Below are 22,007 nucleotides of genomic sequence, written 5' to 3'. Positions count from 1 at the left end.
ACACACACACACACACACACACACACACACACACACACACACACACAGCATATGTGTCAAACGTCATATGTAAACTATGATTTTTTTTTTCTTACTGCTCTTGAAGTAGGATGGTAAGTAAAGGGTTTGCAGAGCTCGGGCATGTGAAATCCGCATTAGTTCATGTGCCACAGGTGGGAAATAAGAGGGCTGGGGAAAGGCTCCGTTACCCTCCATCCCACTCAGAGGAAGACGCTCTGCCAACTTGCACTGCAGAAGAGGAGCTGGGCGGAGAACTCGGGAGGAAGTGCTGAAGAGTGCAAATTATTTTTGTGTTCACGCACTTCATCATCATCAGTTTATAGAATATTTGTTAGACAGTGAGGAGTAAGCAGATTTGATTTATTTTAATGCAGGCAGATGGCTTGGTCATGGAAATTGTGAAGAGATTTACCAAGCCGCTCCATCAGATCAAGGACATCACGGAATTAAAGGGCTCGGAGAGACCCTACCAGCCTGTGGCTCACGTTATGTTTTCTCCTTAATGACAAAGACAATTTGACCCTACGATTCAAAACAGCCATGGAGGGCACATCTTAAGAAGGCACCTACCAATATAAACTGAGCAGCAGGCAGGGCACCTACAACACGCCACGCTCTGTGGCCACTGAAGCTACAAATTCAAAGTCACAATTCCAGAAAATGTTTTCAGGAAAATGACATGTTTAAGTTCCTATAGTGATCCTGGCATGAAAAACTCAAGAACCACTCCTTATGGCTTAGATTTGGGAGTAATTTGTCCACCTGCAAGAAAGGGTCCACTAACATCTTAACATATTGGGTGATGGGTTTATGAGTTGCAAAGGTTTTTTTTTTTTTTTTTTGGTCCTATCAGCCTGACTGACTCTGACTCTGCCCATCTTAAAGACCATCTGGCTTTGTATGCAAACATCATCTTTCAAATATGCAAAAGAACAGCCTGGAAACACTAGCAATGGCACAAAGCCACCAATAACACAACTGGCATGAAGCTATGGACTTAACCACGCCCCTCAAAGCTTTCAGTACAAGAATCAATCATCCTGCAGGTGGCTATAGCTCATGAAAGGCATGAGCTTCTCATTTTTAATCAGTAGATGCAACAGTGAAAAGTTTATCCATCATGTGCCCTACAAGGTAAAACTCAGACATCTGCCTGCCTTAAACATAAACAGCACTGGAGTGGAGGAAAAGGATTGAAGCAGCAACTGATAAAAGGATGCTCACCTAGCCCCACCCTGCTTTGAACGAGATGTAACAGATCTAAGAGGGAGGGAAAGGAGCCATAAGCACATCCTGAAAGGGGACAAGCAGACATCAATCTCAAAGTAAAAACTTTTTTAATGAAAGTTTTGGTTTCTTTGTATGCTATGTAAATATGCTTTTGTTTTAATCCCAAGTGTGGGATTTGTTGTTGTTGTTGTTGTTGGCCTATAGTTTGTCCACACCTGTTAATTGTCACATGTGGGGCGTGACCTTTGCCAGTGGTAACAGCCTTCCACGTGCTGCACGGGGGAGAGGGGTATGTGGTCTAGGGCTCTGAGCGTATATATAGGGGAGCCCAGAAAGAGAAGGTGTGGCATTTGGTGTTGGCGTGTGGTAACAGTTTGGAGAGACCAGAGACCAGAGATGGTGTGCTGGTTTGGAGCAGAGAGACATGCTTCGGGTGCAGCGGTGTGGAGGAGCCTGCTAGCCGCGTCTGTGGTTGACCGAGATTGGTATAGAGCCCTAAAAGAATTCCTTGACCCTAACTAAATAGCCAGGAGAAGTAAAGGGGTCTGGGCCCTCTCTCCTACTTAAGGTTGCGGGGGGGGGGGGTTTAGTGGAAGGGAGGTAGAGGCCTAAATACCCCAAATAAAGTAGAGTTTTAAACAGGACCTCTACTGGTGGCTTTCCACTACAAACTTTAAATATTACTTCCGCCATAACTACTTTTTATAACCTTCTCAACAGATTAAGATGGTTTAACTCACCAGGATACCTCACTATAGATGGAGGACGAGAAGAGAAAGGGTCAGATCCCTATTTTCATGGAAGTTTTATGTTAAAACCCAGCCATATAAAATCTTCAGATTGTCTTGCTACCAATGACCTTGCCACTAAAACTAAAAGATTAGATTCTGTAATCTAATTCCTTCATCCAGGTGAAGGCAAGCCTGGAAAAGGACATGCCCAGGCCATCCCTCCAGAGTGCACTCTGCACAGACGACTCATCTTCCAGACTTAAATAAGGCTGATTAATCCTTACAGCTGACCCTAAGCATCTGCTATACGGCAGGTGCTTTGCTTGACCCCAACTAATGTCGTTTAATTCAGTTTTACTCAGCATTAGAAAAAAGTCCCTCTCCTCCACAAGATAAACTCAAGCTCAGGCATTACATACCATTCACGAGGCAAAAATAAGTAGCATGACAGTGATTTTTAAACTCAGTTTCTCTAAGTAGAAAAGTGCATGAGCTTTTGCACAATGCTCTTTGCCACAAAATGTTAGATGACTACGCCCGGTGTTTCTTCTTTGGGTAAGCTAGACTACAGAAATGCTACACACAGATGTTATCTACAAATATGTTATCCACAAATAGGTTCACTATAACATTGCTGATCAGGAAAAAAAAAAAAACTTAGAGACAACATAAAGGTCTAACCGTGGGGAGATAAACCATGAATGAGCTCTCTGTGCTCTGAAGTACTAACACTGAGACCACAGAGAGTGAGGTGAATGCATGTCACTGGTGGGAAGGGTTCCGCCATTAACTTGCTGAGCTTTAAAAGTAAAATACAGAACATTACGTCATAGGCTAATTTTAAGAAGAAACTGAGCCGGCCACATGCCTGTGATCCCAGCACTCGGGGAGGCAGAGGCAGTGGATCTCTGTGAGTTTGAGGCCAGCCTGGTCTACAAAAGAAGTCCAGGGCAGCCAAGGCTACAAAGAGAAACCCTGTCTCAAAGAAGAAACTAATCTGTATGTGGGTCTGTTTTATGCTTACAAAAAATGTCTATACCTATGCACAGAAAACCAGTGTATCCGGTGGGTGGAAGTCAGAACGTATCTACCTACATATACATAAATATGGTGTGTGTATGTAGATAATAAATGAGTTTTTTACACTGACGTTGCCCTTGAGATTAAATATTATAAAATACACATTAATCGTATGCTGTCTCCAAAATAAAAGAACCTACCATCCCATTGCCACACACTCATGGTGCTTCAAGCGCAGCCGTGAGCCTCAGATCCTATCAGAAGTCTGTGGGATGAACACGGGCATTCTTAGTATCAGTAAAGCACTTTGCCCCTCCTACCCCACGCTGACGTCTGCACTGACATTCGGAGGCCATGGCTCATGAACCACTGGTGCCTTATCAACTTGGGCCAAGACCTTGGCACTAAGCTGTAGTGACGGGACCCAGCGTCCTCCCCATTACGCACTCACAGAGTGAGGGGGAAAAATCTAGTTTTATCAGCATCCTTGATGAAAAACATAACTATAATTTTACCAGTTCCTGGCCTTTATTTTTAACAGTATTCTGTGTCACAGCATATGTAATGTAAAACATTAATCATGTGCACTACATGCCAAGGAAATGGCTGTCCCAAGGAAAAGCACACCACAGCCGCACACGCTCAGAACTCAGAGAACAAGCCATTTCCTTCGTTCAACACACAGACCTGAAGAACAACACGCAAAAGATGATGATTGAGATTTGAGACCTAACAGCTATTTTCTCAAAACTGGACAAAGTGAAACCATCCTTTCAAGCTCTCTGCTGCCAATGACATAAAACTGGAGCGAGTATTAAAATATTATAAAATTTGTCTGACATGATGCACCAAACGGCTTCACACACAGTCTCTGGAAGACTGTGTAATGCAATCGACAGCAATAGTGACAACTGTCTTTTTATATTTCATAATGTAACATATATCAATGGTTAAGCCAATGAAGCAATATTTCCCAGTAGTCAGGGTATACTATTACAAAAAAGTATGTGTGTGTGAATGAGCTATTTGATGCACAAGGCAAACCAAAGGATCTTTGATATCATAAGTGTGAAACACTTAATGACATGTTATCCAGTTCCACAAATGCACCCAATCGCTAACAAACAAACCACATTTTAGAAGGATATTGAAAGTATCCAAAATTATGTCACATTTTGGAATAATACTAAGTATCTCAAATTATATGAAAAGGCCATTACAAATTCTATCTGTGCCAGGACAAACAAGCTTCGTACACTCTGACAAAACCACGACAATGGGTTTCAGGGCGCAGGATGCAGAAGCAGGTGTGTGCTAACAAGCCAGACCTTAAAGAGATTTCCAGAAATGTCAAACAGAAATACTCATGCTATTTGGTTTGGGTGGTAATAATTACTTGTCAGGACACAGGTTGTTTCTTTCACCATCTCACAGATTTCTTGGTGGGTCTCCGGACGACTTGATTTTTAATTCCTAGCACAGTAAATACACACTCTAATTACACAAAGCACCATCTAACCCTTGACAACCTTTGAGGCCAGAAGTGTCTTTGCAGTTGGGTAGCGCGTTTCTCACATGCTCTACACGCTCTAAAGTCCTGGCCAGCAAGAGCTGGTGCAGCAACCTGTATTTGCCCATGGGCGACACCGTAAGTAAGCTATACTGTGAATTGTTTAACCAATGAAAGCCTAAGACACTAGCCCTGTACGAAGACGCTGGCATCACAGGAGTGATGTCTGTTTTTCTTCCCATGAATTTGTGTTCTGACCCAGGAGAGCTGCCTAACTAACAGTGATGCTCCCAGCCCAAAGAAACAGGGTAGCACAGTGATGGCTGTTCGGTGTTGGCTGATAGCTAAGCCATCTCTAGCGCATGGTTAGATTGGGTAATGAGCAGTAGATGGCTTCTGGCACTTTTGAGAGGGCATAAACAACCCTGCAGATGCAGAAGATGGTAGACTGTGAATCACAGCTGGCATAAACTCTGAATGAAGGGAAAAAAGCAGGAGGGAACAACAGATACTGCCAGTTCTCAGGGGGGGAGGACATAAAGGCCCCGCCTCTGACTTATCATTAATGCACCTGTGTCTAAAGCGCATCTCCAGAGTTTTAGGTACAGTGAGTGAGGAGGGGCGGGGCTGGGGGAGGGGGGCAGGGAGTAGGGCAGGCTATGAAAGTTGTTATGAGTAAATGACCGTCCCTGGGAAACAAGTTCTAACATGCAGTCCTAAGGGTCTGACAAGGTGCACCAGGCGTGGAAGCAGGAGGTTTTGGGTTACAACGGATAGCTGAACACCTGAGATTATTTCCCTACAGGGAGCAAAACCTTCAGAATTACACAGGGGGAAACTTACTTCAAAACTCGACAAAGTCACAGAAAAGCTAAGAACCAATCGGTTTTTAAAAAGCTGTAAGTCCTTTTTTTGTTTAATTTCCAAGCAACTCAGGGAAAAGTTTCGAAACTATAAAAATAAATCTCCATCACCTCTCCTACAAAATATACCAAATCTCAGCATAATTTATATGTCATCTATAAAACATACTACATATATAAAATTAACTATACAGTAGGCCGACATGAGGCACGCCAATTCCTGAAGGAAATGAAAACAAAGACTCTACACTTCTTTTAAGAAGGAAAACAAGAATCTTTTCAGGTGTCCCGAGGACACGCACTCAGTCACCTTAACAGAAAAAGGAACTATCCCGGGAATATGTCAGTATTCCCTCATGTGGCCGCCAACGCTCAGCTACTGAGACATTCCTGCGTCTGGGTGGTTGGTGCCGGTCATTATTTTATCGGTGCTTTAGCTAAGCAAGATAACTGGAGGCGGCCAAGAATGACTATACTGGTGACCTTTGAAGACTTTGGTGCTATCAGGAGAAAACACCCTCCAAAACAGATGAGGAGACAAAGGAGGGAAGAGAAATGAAAACAAGGGGTGTCAGTGAGAAGGCGCTAGGGAAAATCTGCATAAGCAATGCTATGAAACAGGGGACTTCGGTGGGGGGGGGGGGGGGATGAAGACCTGGTTTTTGTTTCCAGCAATGGGATTTCTAAAGTACAAAACTGATGGGTCTCTTAGGACTAGCCCAGCTGTGGCTCCATTACAATACAATACAATCATGTCACGCTCAACGAAAACATGGGGCCAGTGTTCCTATTCCACAAACCTACTGCACTTTAGCCCTAAATCCTGACTATTGTCAGCCAAAACCACCGTTAACCCAGTTCTCTAAAACTAATCCTAAAACAAAAAGAAAACGTGGTACACATCTTTCCTGAGCTCAGTGTTCCCAGGATTTAACCTCCCCTCGCTTTTCTCATGAAAGTACACCTTCCAAAGCATCGGTTTACCTTCCTCTTAAGATCCAAAAGTTTAGTGCAGCAAAACCAGCCCACTTTTTCAAAAAGTCTACTCAGTAAGCAGTCTCTGCCCACACTGGCAAGTCTGTATCGGTTTCATCCTAACCTAATCATAAAACTTGAGTGGGGTTTATCACAGCCTGCATCTTCCTAGGATACGGGAGTGAAGCAGAGTCACCCAACCTAGCCTGGGACAGAGCGCTGGGGAAGGGACTCCTCTGCAAATCAGAAAATGAATTTCTCCATCAAACGCCGACAGCTGCTGTAGTCGCCCTGACGCATGGAAATCCTGCACAGGGGTTGTCAATTACCCAAACTTAACACCCAGAAGGCAAAACCTAGTGGCTTTACCACAGGCTTCGTTTTAACTAGCTTCCCATTCTTACGACCGACATAAATCAGATGGCTTCCAGAGCCCACCCAGGAACTGACAACCTGTCCTAAGCCAGTTAGTTGCTCAGAGAAGTGTGACCAGCAGAGGAGCTGATGTCCTCCAGATGGTGGGGAGGGGTGCCGTACTTGGAGTGAGACCTGCTGGTGGCAGCCAGTCCCAGTCCAAGGGGAAAGTTCTGGTGACTGTGCTCGCAGCAAAGCTAGGGGCCTGGCTATCCCACTTCAAAAGGCCAAACTTTCGTAAAAGCTGAGGGAGTTGGAACAGATTGTTATCATCGGCCCAGGTAACAATGGGCCTAGAGATAAACTGGAGATTGGTGTAAAGCTGAAACAGTGCTTCATTACACAGCCCAGGTTTGACCACACAGCTCTTGATGTAGTGAGTCCAAGAGGGCCTCAGCCTTGTAGTCTTCCTGCCTTGGCCTCCCGGATGCACCAAGTTATACGCGTTATACGCGTGCACCCCCACAGCAGGCTTACGGGTAGTGTGAGAGAGAAGCAACAATTCTCCAACCCTGGACCAGCTCACAAAACACCCCCAGTCCCTCCCCTCCTGCCGTGGCCGGCCATTCAGACTCTAGTGTGCCAGCACCTCCGCCTTGTTTGCCGCTGCATCACATGGCTTAAGCATGAAGATTCAAATGAGGATTTTCGTTATAGACGTTTCCACTACGGAAGTGTGAAAACACGTCTGAAAATGTGCCGCTTACTGTTACCAGGGGGTGAGAGCCTGGACAAGCGTCTTCAGCCCTGCATGTCACCTTGGGTCTGACAACAGTTCTAAGCATAACATTAGAAGAACTCCAGATGGCCAGCGTGGTCATGCTGGCACACTCCTGTAATCCCAGCACTCAGGTAGGCAGAGGCAGGCGGATCTCTGTGAGTTCAAGGCCAGCTTTGTCTACAAAGTGAGTCCAGGACAGCCAAGGCTACACAGAGAAACCCTGTCTTGGGGGAAAAAAAAAAATTCTCTAGCTGACTTGGTGTTTAAACTGCTTCCCAAGTACTATAGGCTGAATAAGCTAAACCTCTCTGAAATCTTCACACCGTTATCTGCCATCTTTCAAGAAGGTCGAACTACAGATTTTGACTAAAAAGTAAAGTCTTCCAAAAAGTTACATTTTGTATTTTGATATGACCTTTTTCTTTTTCCACACTGCCCCAAATTCTGTAAAATTATCTGCTATTTCAAAGAATCACAGGTAAAAGAAATATTTCAGATACTTCTTGTTTATTTGTAGATAAGAGTCTCATTATGTGGCCCTGGCCGGCCTGGAGCTTACTATGTAGACCCGGTTAGCCTTGAACTCGGGGAGCTTCACTTGCCTCTGCCTCCTGGGAAGTGGGATTAAAGACGAGTGCCACCATATCTGGCTCATTTGAACTGTTCTAAGCCACTTAAGGAATTGCACGGAAGTAAACTTACCTACCCAAATTCCCGGCGAACTCATAGAAATTTAACAAAGATAACAGCAATCGTCAGGGCACCTACTTTCTCTCTTTTACGGAAGAGATTTCTACTTCTGGTGTGAAATTCCTGTCGCTGCTTTTTGGTCACTTTGCCAGAACCCAACTTTCTCCACTGTGGAAGACAGCCAGCGTGGTGCAAGTTCTAAACACACACTGCCCTTCAGTCCAACCAACATTGCCACAGCCTGGTTCAAGAACTCAGTCCGGACACAACACACTCCCGGACACCAGAGAACAGCACAGCCCTACACCCTGTGGCCTTTCCCAAGACAAAGCCCTAACTCAGCACTCATTTAAACCATCCTAAGGCACCCATCTCCACCTCCTCCCCCTGCCTTTTCTCTGCTCGTCCAGGGAGAAGCCTGTCCTCTCACTGGAACACGCTCCTGCACTGTCCCTTCATTTAGACCTCCTTTTCACCGCTCCCTGAGCTGGGAAAGCCCAACCAGCTCTCAATTTAGATGCTCTAAATCCTATGCAATCAAAGTCCAGACCAAAAGTTGACTTGGCCGTGAAGTAAATATTCCTTGGTGCCGCTGGCGAGTGTCTCTCATCGTTTATTTGGTGCACCAATAAGGGATCTGTGCCTGCCGATAGCATGTTTGAAGAAAGAAAATCCCATAAGGGCTACAGACAAACCTTATATCCTACCACCCACCCACCCACCAGATGTCCAAAGGCACCCAGTGGTAGCAACAAAAATGTCTGTTGAACAGAGAAACTTAAAAAAATAAAGAAAACAGTGAAAAATGACTCTACAGAACAGATCATTCCTCATATTCCCACTACCTTGGAAGTCTTCAGAAGCATTCTAGTATTGGGGAGAGTTAGATCGACCCAAAGCCAAGGCATGGAGGGGATGGCTTCGCATGGATGATTGCGGAAATGACATGACCTCCTTCAAAGTACTGCCTCCTAAATCCAAAACCAACCCATACACAAACTCCATCGGCCAACAAAGTTCTGACAGCAGGTTTTTCCATCAAAAATATCTGAGCTGTTCTTACAGCCATATCTATAAATGTTTCAGCTGTGTTCAAGGACGGTGAGAAAAAAAAAATCTGCTATTTCCTTACTTCACCTTTGAACGAAGGACAGGCCTGCTGAGGGTGGTAAATGACAACATCGGTTCCGAAGCTCAAGTGCATAAATGCCCATGTCTGCGTATCATCACTGAAAACAGCCTACCGAACTTCAAAAAGTTCCAGCTCTGCTGCTCACACCTTCCGCGGCATCTACAGGGAAGGTACACGGAACACTCGGCTATGCTTTCTCCTCTACTAGGGGAACAGCCTAAAATTTGGGTTACTCCAAGATTAGACATGTTTATTCAAGCAAGGCCATAAAAAAAAAAAAAAAATGTCTGGAAGCCTGCAGAGATATCTAGAGAGAAAAATACAGTTAATCACAGCACTCCACCTCACTGAACTAGCTGGATCAATAAAAGCCTCCTGACCAGATTTCTCAGTAAACCTCAGCCACCAGTTAATTGAGACAGAAAACTTGATTCTGTGAAATAATGCCCACACAAAGGCAGCACTGTATAAAATGAAATTCAGAGCCCACGTATCATGGCTATTGAGGGAAAAACAAAACGTATGGAAAACCGAAGATATGAAATTTAAATAAACAACCGCTTTCAAACTCTTCCTCACACTGCCACATCCTATGCCTTTTCCTGAGGCAACTCAGACCCTTCGGTTACGAAACTAAGAGCGTAAATAAACTTTGCTTTCGGGTTTGTAATCGAGCACACGGAAAGGCATTCATTTCTAAAGTAAAGCGAGCTGCTAACCCTGCGATACGCTTTAAGGCTCAGGACGAAGCGACCATTTAAAATCCTCACGAGCATCCAATCAACCTAATTCTCCGGGAAACCGAACCCTCCTCCGAGGTGGCGGTGAGGCTACAAAGTTTTCCCGGAGCCACAAGCCGATCCTGAAACACTCTTCCTAACCGGACCGGCAGCCGGAGTCCGTGCCTGGAAGCGGAGCCGCGCGGGGGTGAGGGCGCTGGGGGACCCCCGGGCGACGCGGGCCTCCGGGGCAGCGGGTCCCGGCACCTGCGGGGCGCCGGCGGGCTGCGCGTCCCGCCGCGCCGGGACGGGCTGGTGGACTCACCGAGCAGCGACGCCAACAGCCAGGACGCGGGAGCGGAGCGCCGCCGAGTCATGCCGGGGCCGCCGCGGGAGCCGCCGTCCGCCGCGTCCTGGGGCGGCGGGGTGCGGCGGGGGAGCGAGCGGGACGCGCCGAGGCCGCTCCGCCGAGGCTCGGGGCAGGCTCGGGCTTCCCGGGCTCGCCGGCCGCCGCGGCCACTCCCCCCCAACCCCCCAAGCTCCCGCCAGCTCTTCCCCAGCCCGGGGGCTCCCAGCCGCCTCGCCCGCTCGCCGCCGAGCGGTCTCCAGGGCAACCGAGGCTCCAGCGCGACGCCTCGCGGCGGCTGGCAAGACGCGCACAGCTCCCAGCTGGCGAGGCTAGGCACCTGCGGTGGTCCAGGTGGGCTGGACCTAAAACCCGGGACGGGGAGGGGGGGCTCCCTCAAATCCAACACATCGTTCTAGGCTGCAGTTTTCAGACGGTCCCTACCCTGCTCGGCTAATTTCTCGGTTAGCCTCTTCGGAAAAACCAATTAATCTAAGAGAACCTAATTGTCACGACCGACTCTTAGGAGAGTTAGCCTCTCCCGGGGATGAGTGCCAATGCAGAGTCCGTAAGCCACACACAAGCAAGAAAATTTGATGGGGCAGGTTGTAGATAGATAGATAGGTAATTTTTATAGAGATACAAATGCTTACACATATTTATGTAACTAATAAAGAGGCTATCAACTCGAGAGTGGAGCAAAAGCAATGGAATGCTGTTTCTATTTAAAAAAAACAAAAAACCAGGATGACCTTAAACGCCTGATCTTTCTGCCTCCACCTCCCAAGTCCTGGGATAACAAGCCCGCCACTATGCTTGTTATCTTCCGATGTTTTTAAGGGGTCCCTCACAATGCTAAAGTTCTCTTAGACTACTTTTAATAAGTACCTTGACTGTGACAGCTATTGCTTTAGCCGGATTCTTGCCTTTCGATTCTCGTTTGTTGTGGTTACGTGGAAGAGACCTTCGTAACAGTTGAAACCCTTTTACTTTTTTGAGCTGCGCTACCGGGATTCCCTTCCCATTTCGCTTTCTGCTTCGTTTTACAACCCAGAGTCATTTTCTGCTTCTACGTTCACACTGGGCCTTCTATAGTTGAGGACTTAGTTGCCCGGCCACGTGATCAGATTCTGACCAGCCTAGATTAGAATTCCTGGAACTGTTCGGAATTCTGAGCTCCCCACCCCCGCCCCCGCACCTCACAGAAACAATCTTGCCAGAATAACTCAGAAACAATAGTACCCTCAGAAGCAAAGCAAATGTGGAAAACACCTTTTAAAAAGAAGTACCTTTGCACAAAGATTGAAAGTTATGGGGAAAAACAAAAATAATCAAGAAAGTAGAATTATAAACATTTTTTGAAAACTGGAATGTTATATTTTTTAAGCAAAAAGGGGAAATATTAAAAATGCCAATCAGGGGGCTCAAGTGAGGACAGTGGTTAAGAGCACTTGTTGCTCTTTCGGAGGACCTGGATTCTGTTCCCAGCACCCACATGGTGGCTCACAGCCATCTGTGATCCAGTGCCCTCTTTTGACCTCTGAAGGAACCAAGCACACATGTGGTGTATATATAAGTGTAAGGCAAAACACTCATAAGACATAGAAAATAAGTATTTTAAGATAGTGCCAATCATTTTAGCAAGAGTGTCATGAAAAGATAGTCTGTTCTTATGAGTTAGAGATGACTCAGCCTTCGCTCACACTTCCTATTGTAAGACCTGGGGTCTCACAGCTCAGGAGTTCAAGATCGTGCTCTTCCCAGAAACTCCCCCAGACCAAGACTCGTTGTAAAAGCAAGAGGTTTATTAACCATTGCGCAATGGGGTCACCCCTGCCGGTCAGCAAAGAGTGGCACCCGGAGACAAAGGCCTTTAGGTTTTTAAAAGAAAAATTGTGGGAGATTTGAAGTTGCAGTCTTGGCAATTTAGGATTGGATGAGGAAGCTATAAAGTAAGATAATTGGTTAGTCTTAGGTACTAAAGCTTGGCCAGTCCTGCCAAGTGTGGATGCAGCTACAATTTAAGGTGGGGGTGGTTAGCTCATCCTTGAAGATTAGGGGCTGCAGACTTTTGGCTGGAGGTCAAAAGCTACTCAGAAGAAGTCTAGGTTTGTTGCTAAGAAATGCTATCTCAAAGACAGGAGTTTTTCTTTTTGCTGAGTGAAGGTCATTGCTTGCTTGCCTTTTTTTCTATCTGTCCTCATAGATAGGGTCACATTTTTTCATTCTCTGGAAAGGTACTAAGAGGCTTTAGCTTAACCTGAACCTAAAACTCAAAACTGTAGGCTTTAGAAGACATACAGGTTACAAAGTTAGTCTAACCCTTTCACTATCTCTCTCTCATATTAATAACAAGTTTAAATTTTCAACATTGGTGTCACCTGTAGCTTGTTCTCATTCCTTTTCCTTCCGGACCAAGGACTAGATTTTATTTTCTCCATCCAGTCCCTTACCCTGTCTTGTGTATAATCTGACCCCTGTCCTCATCAGAGCACAGAAACAGTATAGGTAGAAAAGAAGTTGTGAAGTGGTCAGTGCATTCACTTTGCCTTGTCATGACCCCAAATTTAAATGACACTCGATGTTTAATTTTTAGTTAAGTAGAATATCTAGAAGCCTGTGCTTAAAAGTCCTGATAAAGCAAGTTGCTGGCTACACTTATTACAGGAATGCAGCAAATATTAACTAAGCGGAAATGCTGTGTCAAGGCACTGGGCTGAAGGTTAAACAACAACAACAAATCCCTGCCCCCCCCCATAAATGCCACTTGTACCTTGAACTACGTATGTGCTGTCACAAATTATCACACAAAATCATCAGAGCCTCTTTGTCAGCACGGTGAGTCCTGCCCACTGAACAGGAGCCCATGAGCCATGGTGCTAGCAGTTTGATGGAGGAGCCCTGTCATTGAAAAGGCTGTGTGGCTTCAGAAGGGAGACAGAGAAGGGTTGGGTAGTGGATAGAGTACCCAGGCGATCAGACCAGCAGAATTAAGAGATCCCATGCTGAACCCAAAGGCCCTCAGCTGTTCTCTCCTCCAGGAAACACAGGGAAGGTGTGATCGTTAATTCACAGAAATACCATCATGTGCTCTGGATACATTATTAGCGAGGATAAATTTCACCATGCTCTTTTATCCTAATCTCCCTATAACCACAGTAGGATTTCTTTAAATCCCTTAAGTCTTATGCATGAGAAAGCAACAGACATCAGACATTTGTATCCTGTTTTATGTTTCAAAGTGCGTTTACATATGTTATCTGGTTTGATCTTAACTACAATGACAGGGGGTAGGGAAGGTGCTTATTACAACTCCTTGGGGGGTAGGGAAGAGACTTAGGGGTATACAGAGTCTCAAGGGAATCAAAGATGCCCCATGGACTACAAATACCAAGTAGAACCAGAACCAAGTCTTCTAACACGCTCACTACAGCTTTTCCAACTACATTAGGAAGTCATTTAAAGACGTTGTGGTGTCTTAAAGCTAGTCTGAGGAATGCTGAAGTTGTCTCCCCAGTATTTATCCCCTCTCCGTCCCACCACCATCCCCACGACCACCCACCTCCTCTTGTCTGACAAAACTTTTCCTGAGGAGATGAAACACATTCATCTCTTTACCCCAGATAGGGAACCACAACAAACTGAAGTACAGAGACCCATCAAAGTCCAACTCTGTGAACCAATTCGTTTTATTGGGTTACTTACAGGAATACGGGTGAGGGCTGAAATGACTCTGACAGCTGCATCACCAAAGCCCACGCCATCATGGGTGACAGCCTGCAGGCAGCTCAGCATGTTGGAGAGGTTCCTTTCCCTTTCAGCATCCCTCACTTTGCCTAAAGCTCTTCCAGGCAGCTCTTCTTTGCAGCTGGGCTCTGCTTACTCTGGAAGGCAGGGACTACAGCATCTGGTCAGTTTCAGGGACTTCCTGAAGCTATTTTTTTTGTTGTAGTTTACTCCCCACGTAAGGAGCTCCCCTGCGGGATCCTGAAGGAGACTGTTATACAACACCCCGACTTTGGTAGCAGTTACCAGCTGGATGGCATTGTGCCAGGGCAGTTGTAGCCGGCCTAAGAAAGAAATGGAGATGAAGTGAGATGAGGAATGGAACCCGGATGAAAGACCCTACTGTGGTTGGCACAGCCCTCCTGACTCAAACCGTAGATGGCATGAGGATGGATTCAACGTGCTGCTCATCCAAGTTTAAATTTAACTTTTCAATCCATCAAAATGCTGGGCCAGTCTCTTTCCAGGATCAATCCATTTGTATTCAGGAATGGAAAATTAATTTTATTATTGGCGTAGGAGAAATATAATTAAGAATGAAAAAGGAATTATAAGGCTTGCTGAAACTATATATAATTTTTTTTGAATTAGATATTTTAAAGTGTTAACAACCACAGATCCCTTTCCTTTGGTGTGTATAAATTAAATATTAATTGCATTTAAATTTGGAGGTTTAGTATTTATGGAGTGGTTCTGTATGGATGTTATTTTAAGGCTAGTAAAGAGCAGTTTGGGCCATTTGCTTATTCTGTATTTTCAACCAGCTGCTTAGAGCCAGATGTTGTCTACAGACATGGTTGGTCTTTTTAAAGATAAAATATGAGGAATTCTCCTTACCTTATAAGCAATCAGGAAAAAAAATCTCTAAAATAACAAAGAAATGGTAGAAGAGAAAATGATGGAATCGTCCAAACAAAACAGAAAGGAAGCTAGCAAGTGCCCTTTGCGTGCTGACATTAAAGCATTTAGCATTTCAAACGATCTTCTTAAATTTCAGAGTATTTATAGCCTACCTGTGCCTAGCTACACCGTCTCTCACATCTGAGACCTCTCTCTCTCTCTCTCTCTCTCTCTCTCTCTCTCTGCAACTTTTGCTAAACAGGATTTAAGCAAAGGTGATTAGCAATCGCTTCCTCCCTCCCAATGCCCAGCACCTATCATCCTTGTGAATGCTGTCAATGGAAATGTCTACAGCACCTACATCGATTGGAAAACCTCGGCCCTTTTCTTTAAAACATTTCCATCATGAACGCATTTAAATAAAGTCACTCAATCCGTGATAACAGAATGCTGGTGAATTCTTCCCAATTTTCAAATGGCCTCAGTGACTTTTGGAGACTTGACACGTGCAGCACCTTAAGTAGCATTTCACACACATAGCCACCTGAAAGTTTGGCGTCGTCTCTTTGCTAGGAGGAATTTTTATTAATATTCTGCAAAGTCTCCACCAATTTCCACTAAGCTGATCTGCTCCCAACTCATCATTTACTTTTATATATCGGGCTATTTTGGAAATTGATTGTTTCCTTCTTTCAAATTCTGGTGGATTCTTCTCAACTGTAAGCATAATTCAGACTCTCGTTTCTAGCAAAAAAAGACTAGAAATCTCAGTCCCTTTGCCCTGGCTGGTCAGCCTTGTCAGGCCTCAGTGGGAGAGGATATGTTTAGTCCTGCTGTGACTTGAGAAGCCAGGGTGGGCGGGCATCCCTTGGCGGTCTCCCCTTCTCTGAGAAGGACAGGGAAGATGGAAGGAGGGGGGCATGAGGGTGGGGTTGAAAGGAGAGGAGAGGGCTGGGATGAGGCTGAAAGTGATTAGAGAGAGAGAGAGATGGGAAGGGAAGACTAGAAGTCTTGACTTACAAGCAACCATGAAGCTATAAAGGCCTCAAATGAGCTGATGAGGCCTCAACAACACAAAGCAAAAGGAAGGTAAAGGCTTGCAGGAAGAATTGTCTACAGTCTATGCTCAATACATGTAGAATGATCTTCCCATGTCCATTGGGCCATTCCCCTTCTCAAGATGTTCCAGGGTTTCCATGTCAGTAAGAAGGGCAAAGTTCTCACTACCAGACGTGGCCTGCGTTCATTTTCTGTTGCTGCTGTAGCCAGTGCCCTAAGCCTGTGGCACAAAACAACACAGATGTATTATCTTACAGGCTTTGGGGATAAAAAATTAAACCATGTGCCAGTGAGATAAAAATCAAGACATTGTGAGGGCCGTGCTCCTTTCTGGAGGCTGTAGGGGAGAATCCACGCCCTTCCATTCCCAGCCTCTAGATCCCACTTAGCTCACAGTCTCCTTTCTCCATCTTAAGCCAGCAGCGTCCGGCCACACCTTGTGGCACAGACAGAATAAAGCCCTTGGACTTTCGCTTTCTGCTTCAAACTGTAAGAATCCTGGTCATTACAGTGGGCCTTCTTAGAAAATCCAGGATAAGCCATTTCCAGTCAACTGATTATCATCTGCCTGTGACCCTCAATTCCCTTTGCCATATAAGATAACAGGCTCACCAGTCTGAAGGATTAGAAAGTGAATATCTTGGGCTGGAGAGATGGCTCAGAGGTTAAGAGCACTGGCTGCTCTTCCAGAGTTCAATTCCCAACCACCACATGGTGGCCCACAACCATCTATAATGAGATCTGGTGCCCTCTAATGGTGTAGAACACTGTACATAATAAATAGATCTTTTTTTAAAAAAAGAGAGAGAAAGTGGGCATCTTTAGGAAGCCATATTTTTGCATCATAAGAGTTTTGTTGGTATGTAGTCTGTAGTATACTTTAACCATCATATTGAAGATTAAAAGTTTGAAAGACATTTTAAAATATCTTTCGCTATTATGGTATTCATACCTCATCACTAACATTCTTTTTTATTCTTTTTTTTTTAAGTCTTATTTAATATTTGCTTCATCCAATGTAACACACAAGAAGAGAGATTCTTTTTTAATTAAATTTTTATATTAATTATAGTTTATTCGCTTTGCATCCCAGCTGTGGCCCCTTCCCTAATTCCCTCCCAATCCCATCCTCCCTCCCTCATCTCCTCCCATGCCCCTCTCCACGTCCACTGATAGGGGAGGTCCTCCTCCCCTTTCATCTGACCCTAGTTTTAGGTCTCATCAGGACTGGCTGCACTGTCCTCCTCTGTGGCCTGGCAAGGCTGCTCCCCGCTTGGGGCGGGGGGTGGGGTGGGGGTGTGTGTCAAAGGTTAATAATTTTGATAAAAAATATAAAGTGTAAACAAGAAAGAGGAAAATGATTTAACTATTAAACAAATACAGCCACAAATCTGGTGCTTTAAATAGATTAAATTAACCAAATTCTATTAACCAAATTTAATCAAGACTTAAAAATGAGACATCTCAAATAATATTAAGAGAAATATTATTACAGGTGCCATCTGCACTTAAAAAATTAAATAATGAACTTTTTGACAATAAATTTGAAAACTTGGAAGAACTGGACAAAATCCTAGAAAAATATAACTTAATAATACTTGTATAAAAAGAAATAGAAAACCTGGGTAATCACCTAAGACTAAACTAAACTGAAATAACAACTTAATTTTTTTTTCTAGAAATAAAAGTGCAAATCTAGACTATCCACAGATTTTACCAAATGTTCTAGAAACAAAAATCTAATATTTTGAAAACTATAAAAAAATAGAGAAAAGGGGAAAAAGACCACTTCTCACTTTCTGATGCTAACGTCAGATTGAACATCAAATTTTAAGAAAGGTAATAGGAAAAAGAGACATAAAAGGCAGAGAAATGCAAATTAGTGTTAGCCAACTGCAGCTAGCTGTGCTGGCGTGGAAGAAAAACACGGCACACCAGCTGGGCTTCTCTTAGGCGTGTTACCCGGCTTAATATTGGGAGTGAATTGATGTAATTCATCACATTGACAATAAAGGAGGACGCCCACGTGATCATTGGGTTAGTGGTCCACCGGGACCCCTGGCTGTGAGAGAAAGGAGTATGGAGTGGGCAATCAAGTTCTCTGGCACCACCTTGCTTAAAGAAAGAAGATAACACACTTGAATCCCTAGACTCCGCGCTAGGGGCCAGGTCTGAATTCACATCCTTTCCCAGCACGCACTTTAGAGAACGGTATCTCTTGAGGCTGTAAAGGTGGAAATAGCCAAGGACCTCATAACCGGCTACAGAAAGAAAAAGTCTGTGGCTTCTATGGCTGTCCTACCCCTACCCCTTGCTGTATCTCTTCCGAGTGGATAGTGCTAGCTACCTTTTCTGGTATTTTAACTCTCCTGTTTTGGAAGATGTGGTGATGGGTATGAGTTACTAGTCCACAAACTAAAGGATATGGAAACAGACTAATCACTATTATGCTAAACTCTGGAAATGATGACTGACAAAATGTTGAGCTGTCTCCTATGACAAAACTGTGTAAGATAACCAGCTTAAGCGAGGGAAGATGTTGGCTCACCGTTTCAGAAGCTTCAGGTAAAGGTCAATTGGTCCAGTTGCTTTGGACCCGAAGCACGACAGAACAGTACCGCTTCAGGATCATGTGACACTGCTAACCCAGTGGCCACTAGGAAGCAGAGAGATGAAGATGAGCGATGAAGACACCAACCCCTAGCAACCCACTTTCTTTTGTCGGGCCCCACCTTCCAGAGTTCCATTGGCTTCCAGCAGTCTACTCTATTCTGAGTCCATCAGTAGATTTGTGCATTCAGAACCCACAGGATCCCATCACATTCTAAAGTCCTATTTCTGAAGGCTAGAACTAGGTGAATCATGTCCAGCTCAAGAACATCAGGAGAGTATTTTGCTTTCAAGCCATACTGTCTAATGTGTGAGCACCGAGTGATGTTTCAGTCCCAAGAAGAATATACATTCTAATTATTCTTAAGTAAAAATGCAAGGAAAGTTTGTTAAGTACTCAATTTGGGTACACTTCGGTCAACTGTTTTTGTTTTTTATTTTTGTTTTTTTTTTTTTTTTTACTTCTAGTATGTTTAACTTCTGGCTTCAAGACCTTCTCCCAATGTACAGAAAGTCTCTCAGAGTTTAACTTGCAGTGGGAAGCACATCCTTTGCAACCTCTGGAAACACTAGTGTGCCCACAGAACATGACATTAGCCCATTGGACAGGCACACTTCTGGAAATATAAGCCTTGAGTGGATGGGTGGCTTGAGTCAAGGCGCTGATGAGATGGCTCAAAGGTTTTGAGCTTGCAGCGCTCTTGTGGAAGACCCAGGTTGGGATACCCAGCCCCACGTGGCAGCTGACAACCTGCTCTATCTCCAATTGCAGAGGTTCTGAAACCCTGTTCTGCCTTGGGCACCAGGCATGCACTCCTACAGGCAAAACACTCGTACATGTGAAAACAAAACATCAGGATGAAGGCAAGTGTGGGAAAATGGAAACAATGAGATGTAAACATAAGGAAGAACGCATTCCACCATCCACTAAGCAGGAGAGACATAGTCCCCGTTCCCGAGGCTAGCAGTTTGTGGGGTTCTGGGAGCTCCCAGAAATCCTCACCAGAGGGTTTCCTGTGTCATCCTTTTGACTATCTAGCTCCTTGTAATGGTTTATCTTCACCATCTGTTTGATGGAGTTAGAATCACTACAGAAGCACATCTCTGTGTCTGTTTATAAGAACAGTTCCGGAAAGTTTGGATTGAGGTAAGGAAGACCCACTTTGAAGGAGGCTACTACCATTCCATAAGCTGGGCTCTAGGATGTAATAAAAATGGCCTGCTCTGCCACCTGAGGCCATGGTGTTCAGCCCTCGCTGCCACTGAGAGCCATGTCTGGGTGTGTGGTCCTACAGCAGCCGAGGTCTGTCTTGATGTCCATGGGCTATGCTAGCACCTACGGCTATGGCAGAAGTTTGTTGTTTGTGGTCTGTGCTGTTGCCAGAAACCATAAGGGATATGGTATATCCCTATATGGTTATGGATATCATAACCATGATTCAAGCTCCAGCTGACTGTCAAGAGTGAGAAAGCTACTTTGGTAGTGATAGTGACCACTGCAGAATCACAGCTGAGAAAGAAGGACATGGAAGGCTTGCTGTGACAACCCCTACCCCCATCCCAACCCCTACACTCCAAAAAGTAATAGTCTGAAAAGGAAACCATCGAAAAGAACTGTTAAAATTGTATTATGCTAAGGGGTGGCTTCTGGTGGGAGTACAGGTGAAGGACTCAATGAGAGTTTGACCATGCTCCAATGGGTGTATGAACAACACAAGTTGGATTTTTTTTTTTGTGTGATGGAGGGGAAAGTCACAAGGGGGTACGGGAAAGCAGATATGGAAGGACTGGGAGGTGAGTGTGATCGGGGTGTATGAGATGAAATTGCCAGAGAAGCAATATAAACATTATTGTGGGAGAAAAGAGAACAATCCAGAAAGGTTTGAGTGAATAAGGAAGACCCACACTTTCAAGGTAGCCATCACCATTCCATGAGCTGAGCTCTAGGGTGGACTAAAAAGGAGAAAATGAGCTGAGAACCAACTTTATCTGCCTTTTGACTGCTGTGTTCCCAAAGCAATCGAGCCACCTCACATTCCTGCTGCCACACCTTACCTGCCATGTTGGACTGTATCCTCTCAAACTGTGAGCCAAGACAAATGCTTCCTCCTTCATGTTGCTTTGGTAAGATATTTTCTACAGCAACTAGAGTCGTGACTGATAAACCTCTCCTGGTTGCTCCTTGTGTTACGATTTTCAGGCTTCCTGTGTATGAGCTACTCAAAAATCCTAGACTTTCTCTCCTGTCATTGGTCACCATCAATTTCTATTCTGGACACCAAAAGCTTTAAGCTCTTTGGGATTAAAATGTTCTAAAGTTCATGTCTTTCTAGGTTAGAGATACCAATTAACTTACATTTCAAAAATTCAAAAGTAAAGAGGGTTTTGATTACATTATTAGAGGAATTCTTTGTAAATAAGTAATATCTGGGCAAGAACTCAACGTGCAGGAGAAAGAAATAGAAGATTCTGAGGGACTAAATAGCAGTCTGGTAGCTACTATAACCAGCGGCTGGGCCAGAGTCAGAGCACAATGCACAGTTCATATTCAAATTCAGTATATACTTATGGTATATTTACTATGTCCTTGGCAAATGAAACTATGTTCTTTGCTTTAACCTATGTAGCCTCATTCAAATCCTCGGAGCAATGCTATGCGACAGGTTATGCCACCGTTGTGACATCTAATAGTCATTGTCAACCTGACTATATCTCGAGTCACCTAGGAAACACACCTCTGGGCATCTCTGTAGGGCGGTTGCCACCTTAACTGAAGAGGGGAGACCTGCCTCGAGTATAAGTGGTGCCACCCATGAGCTGGGTCCCAGCCTGAATGAAAAGGGGAAGAAGCGAGATAGCATCAGCCTTCATTCACCTCTTCACCTCTTCTCTGCTTTCTGACTGTGTATAAACTGTGACCAGCTCTTTCCCATTCATGTTGCCATGTTTTCTCTGCCACAATGGGCTACAAACCCTTAAATCATGTGCCATAACATTCTTCTATGGGGTATTTTGTTATAGTAATGAGAACAGTCACTAATACAACCTGTTTTTTTGTTTTGTTTTTGTTTTTGTTTTTCTGGATAAAAGAAACAGATTTAGGGCTGTGGAGGTGACTGAATAAATGACAGTACTGGTTGATCTTCCAGAGGACTCAGGTTCCATTCCCAGCACCTATATCATAATTCCAGGTCCAGGAAAGCCAATACCTTCTCTTCTGCCCTCCTTGAGCACTGGATACATGTGGTACACAGACAAACATGAAAGCCAAACACCCATATGCATACAGTGAATGTGTGTGTGTGTGTGTGTGTGTGTGTGTGTGTGTGTGTGTGTGTGT

At 44.6% G+C, this 22,007-nt stretch overlaps 1 protein-coding gene across 1 annotated transcript in view; it reads right to left on the bottom strand.

Moving 5' to 3' along the window:
• Igsf11 (immunoglobulin superfamily member 11) overlaps positions 1 to 10,530 on the bottom strand; it is a 125,946-nt gene extending 115,416 nt beyond the window's left edge. Inside the window, exon 1 of the mRNA XM_055625202.1 lies at positions 10,352 to 10,530. Coding sequence (XP_055481177.1) covers positions 10,352 to 10,403 — 52 coding nt within the window. The 5' untranslated portion in view covers positions 10,404 to 10,530. The remainder of the gene's footprint in view (positions 1 to 10,351) is intronic.
• Positions 10,531 to 22,007: the final 11,477 nt, after the last annotated feature.

The sequence above is a fragment of the Psammomys obesus genome, unplaced genomic scaffold, assembly GCF_907164565.1.
Source record: "Psammomys obesus unplaced genomic scaffold, mPsaObe1.curated_primary_1811, whole genome shotgun sequence".
NCBI classification, from domain to species: Eukaryota; Metazoa; Chordata; class Mammalia; order Rodentia; family Muridae; genus Psammomys; species Psammomys obesus.
Note: the sequence above shows the minus strand (reverse complement) of the source record. Positions and strands in the feature narration are given on the sequence as shown.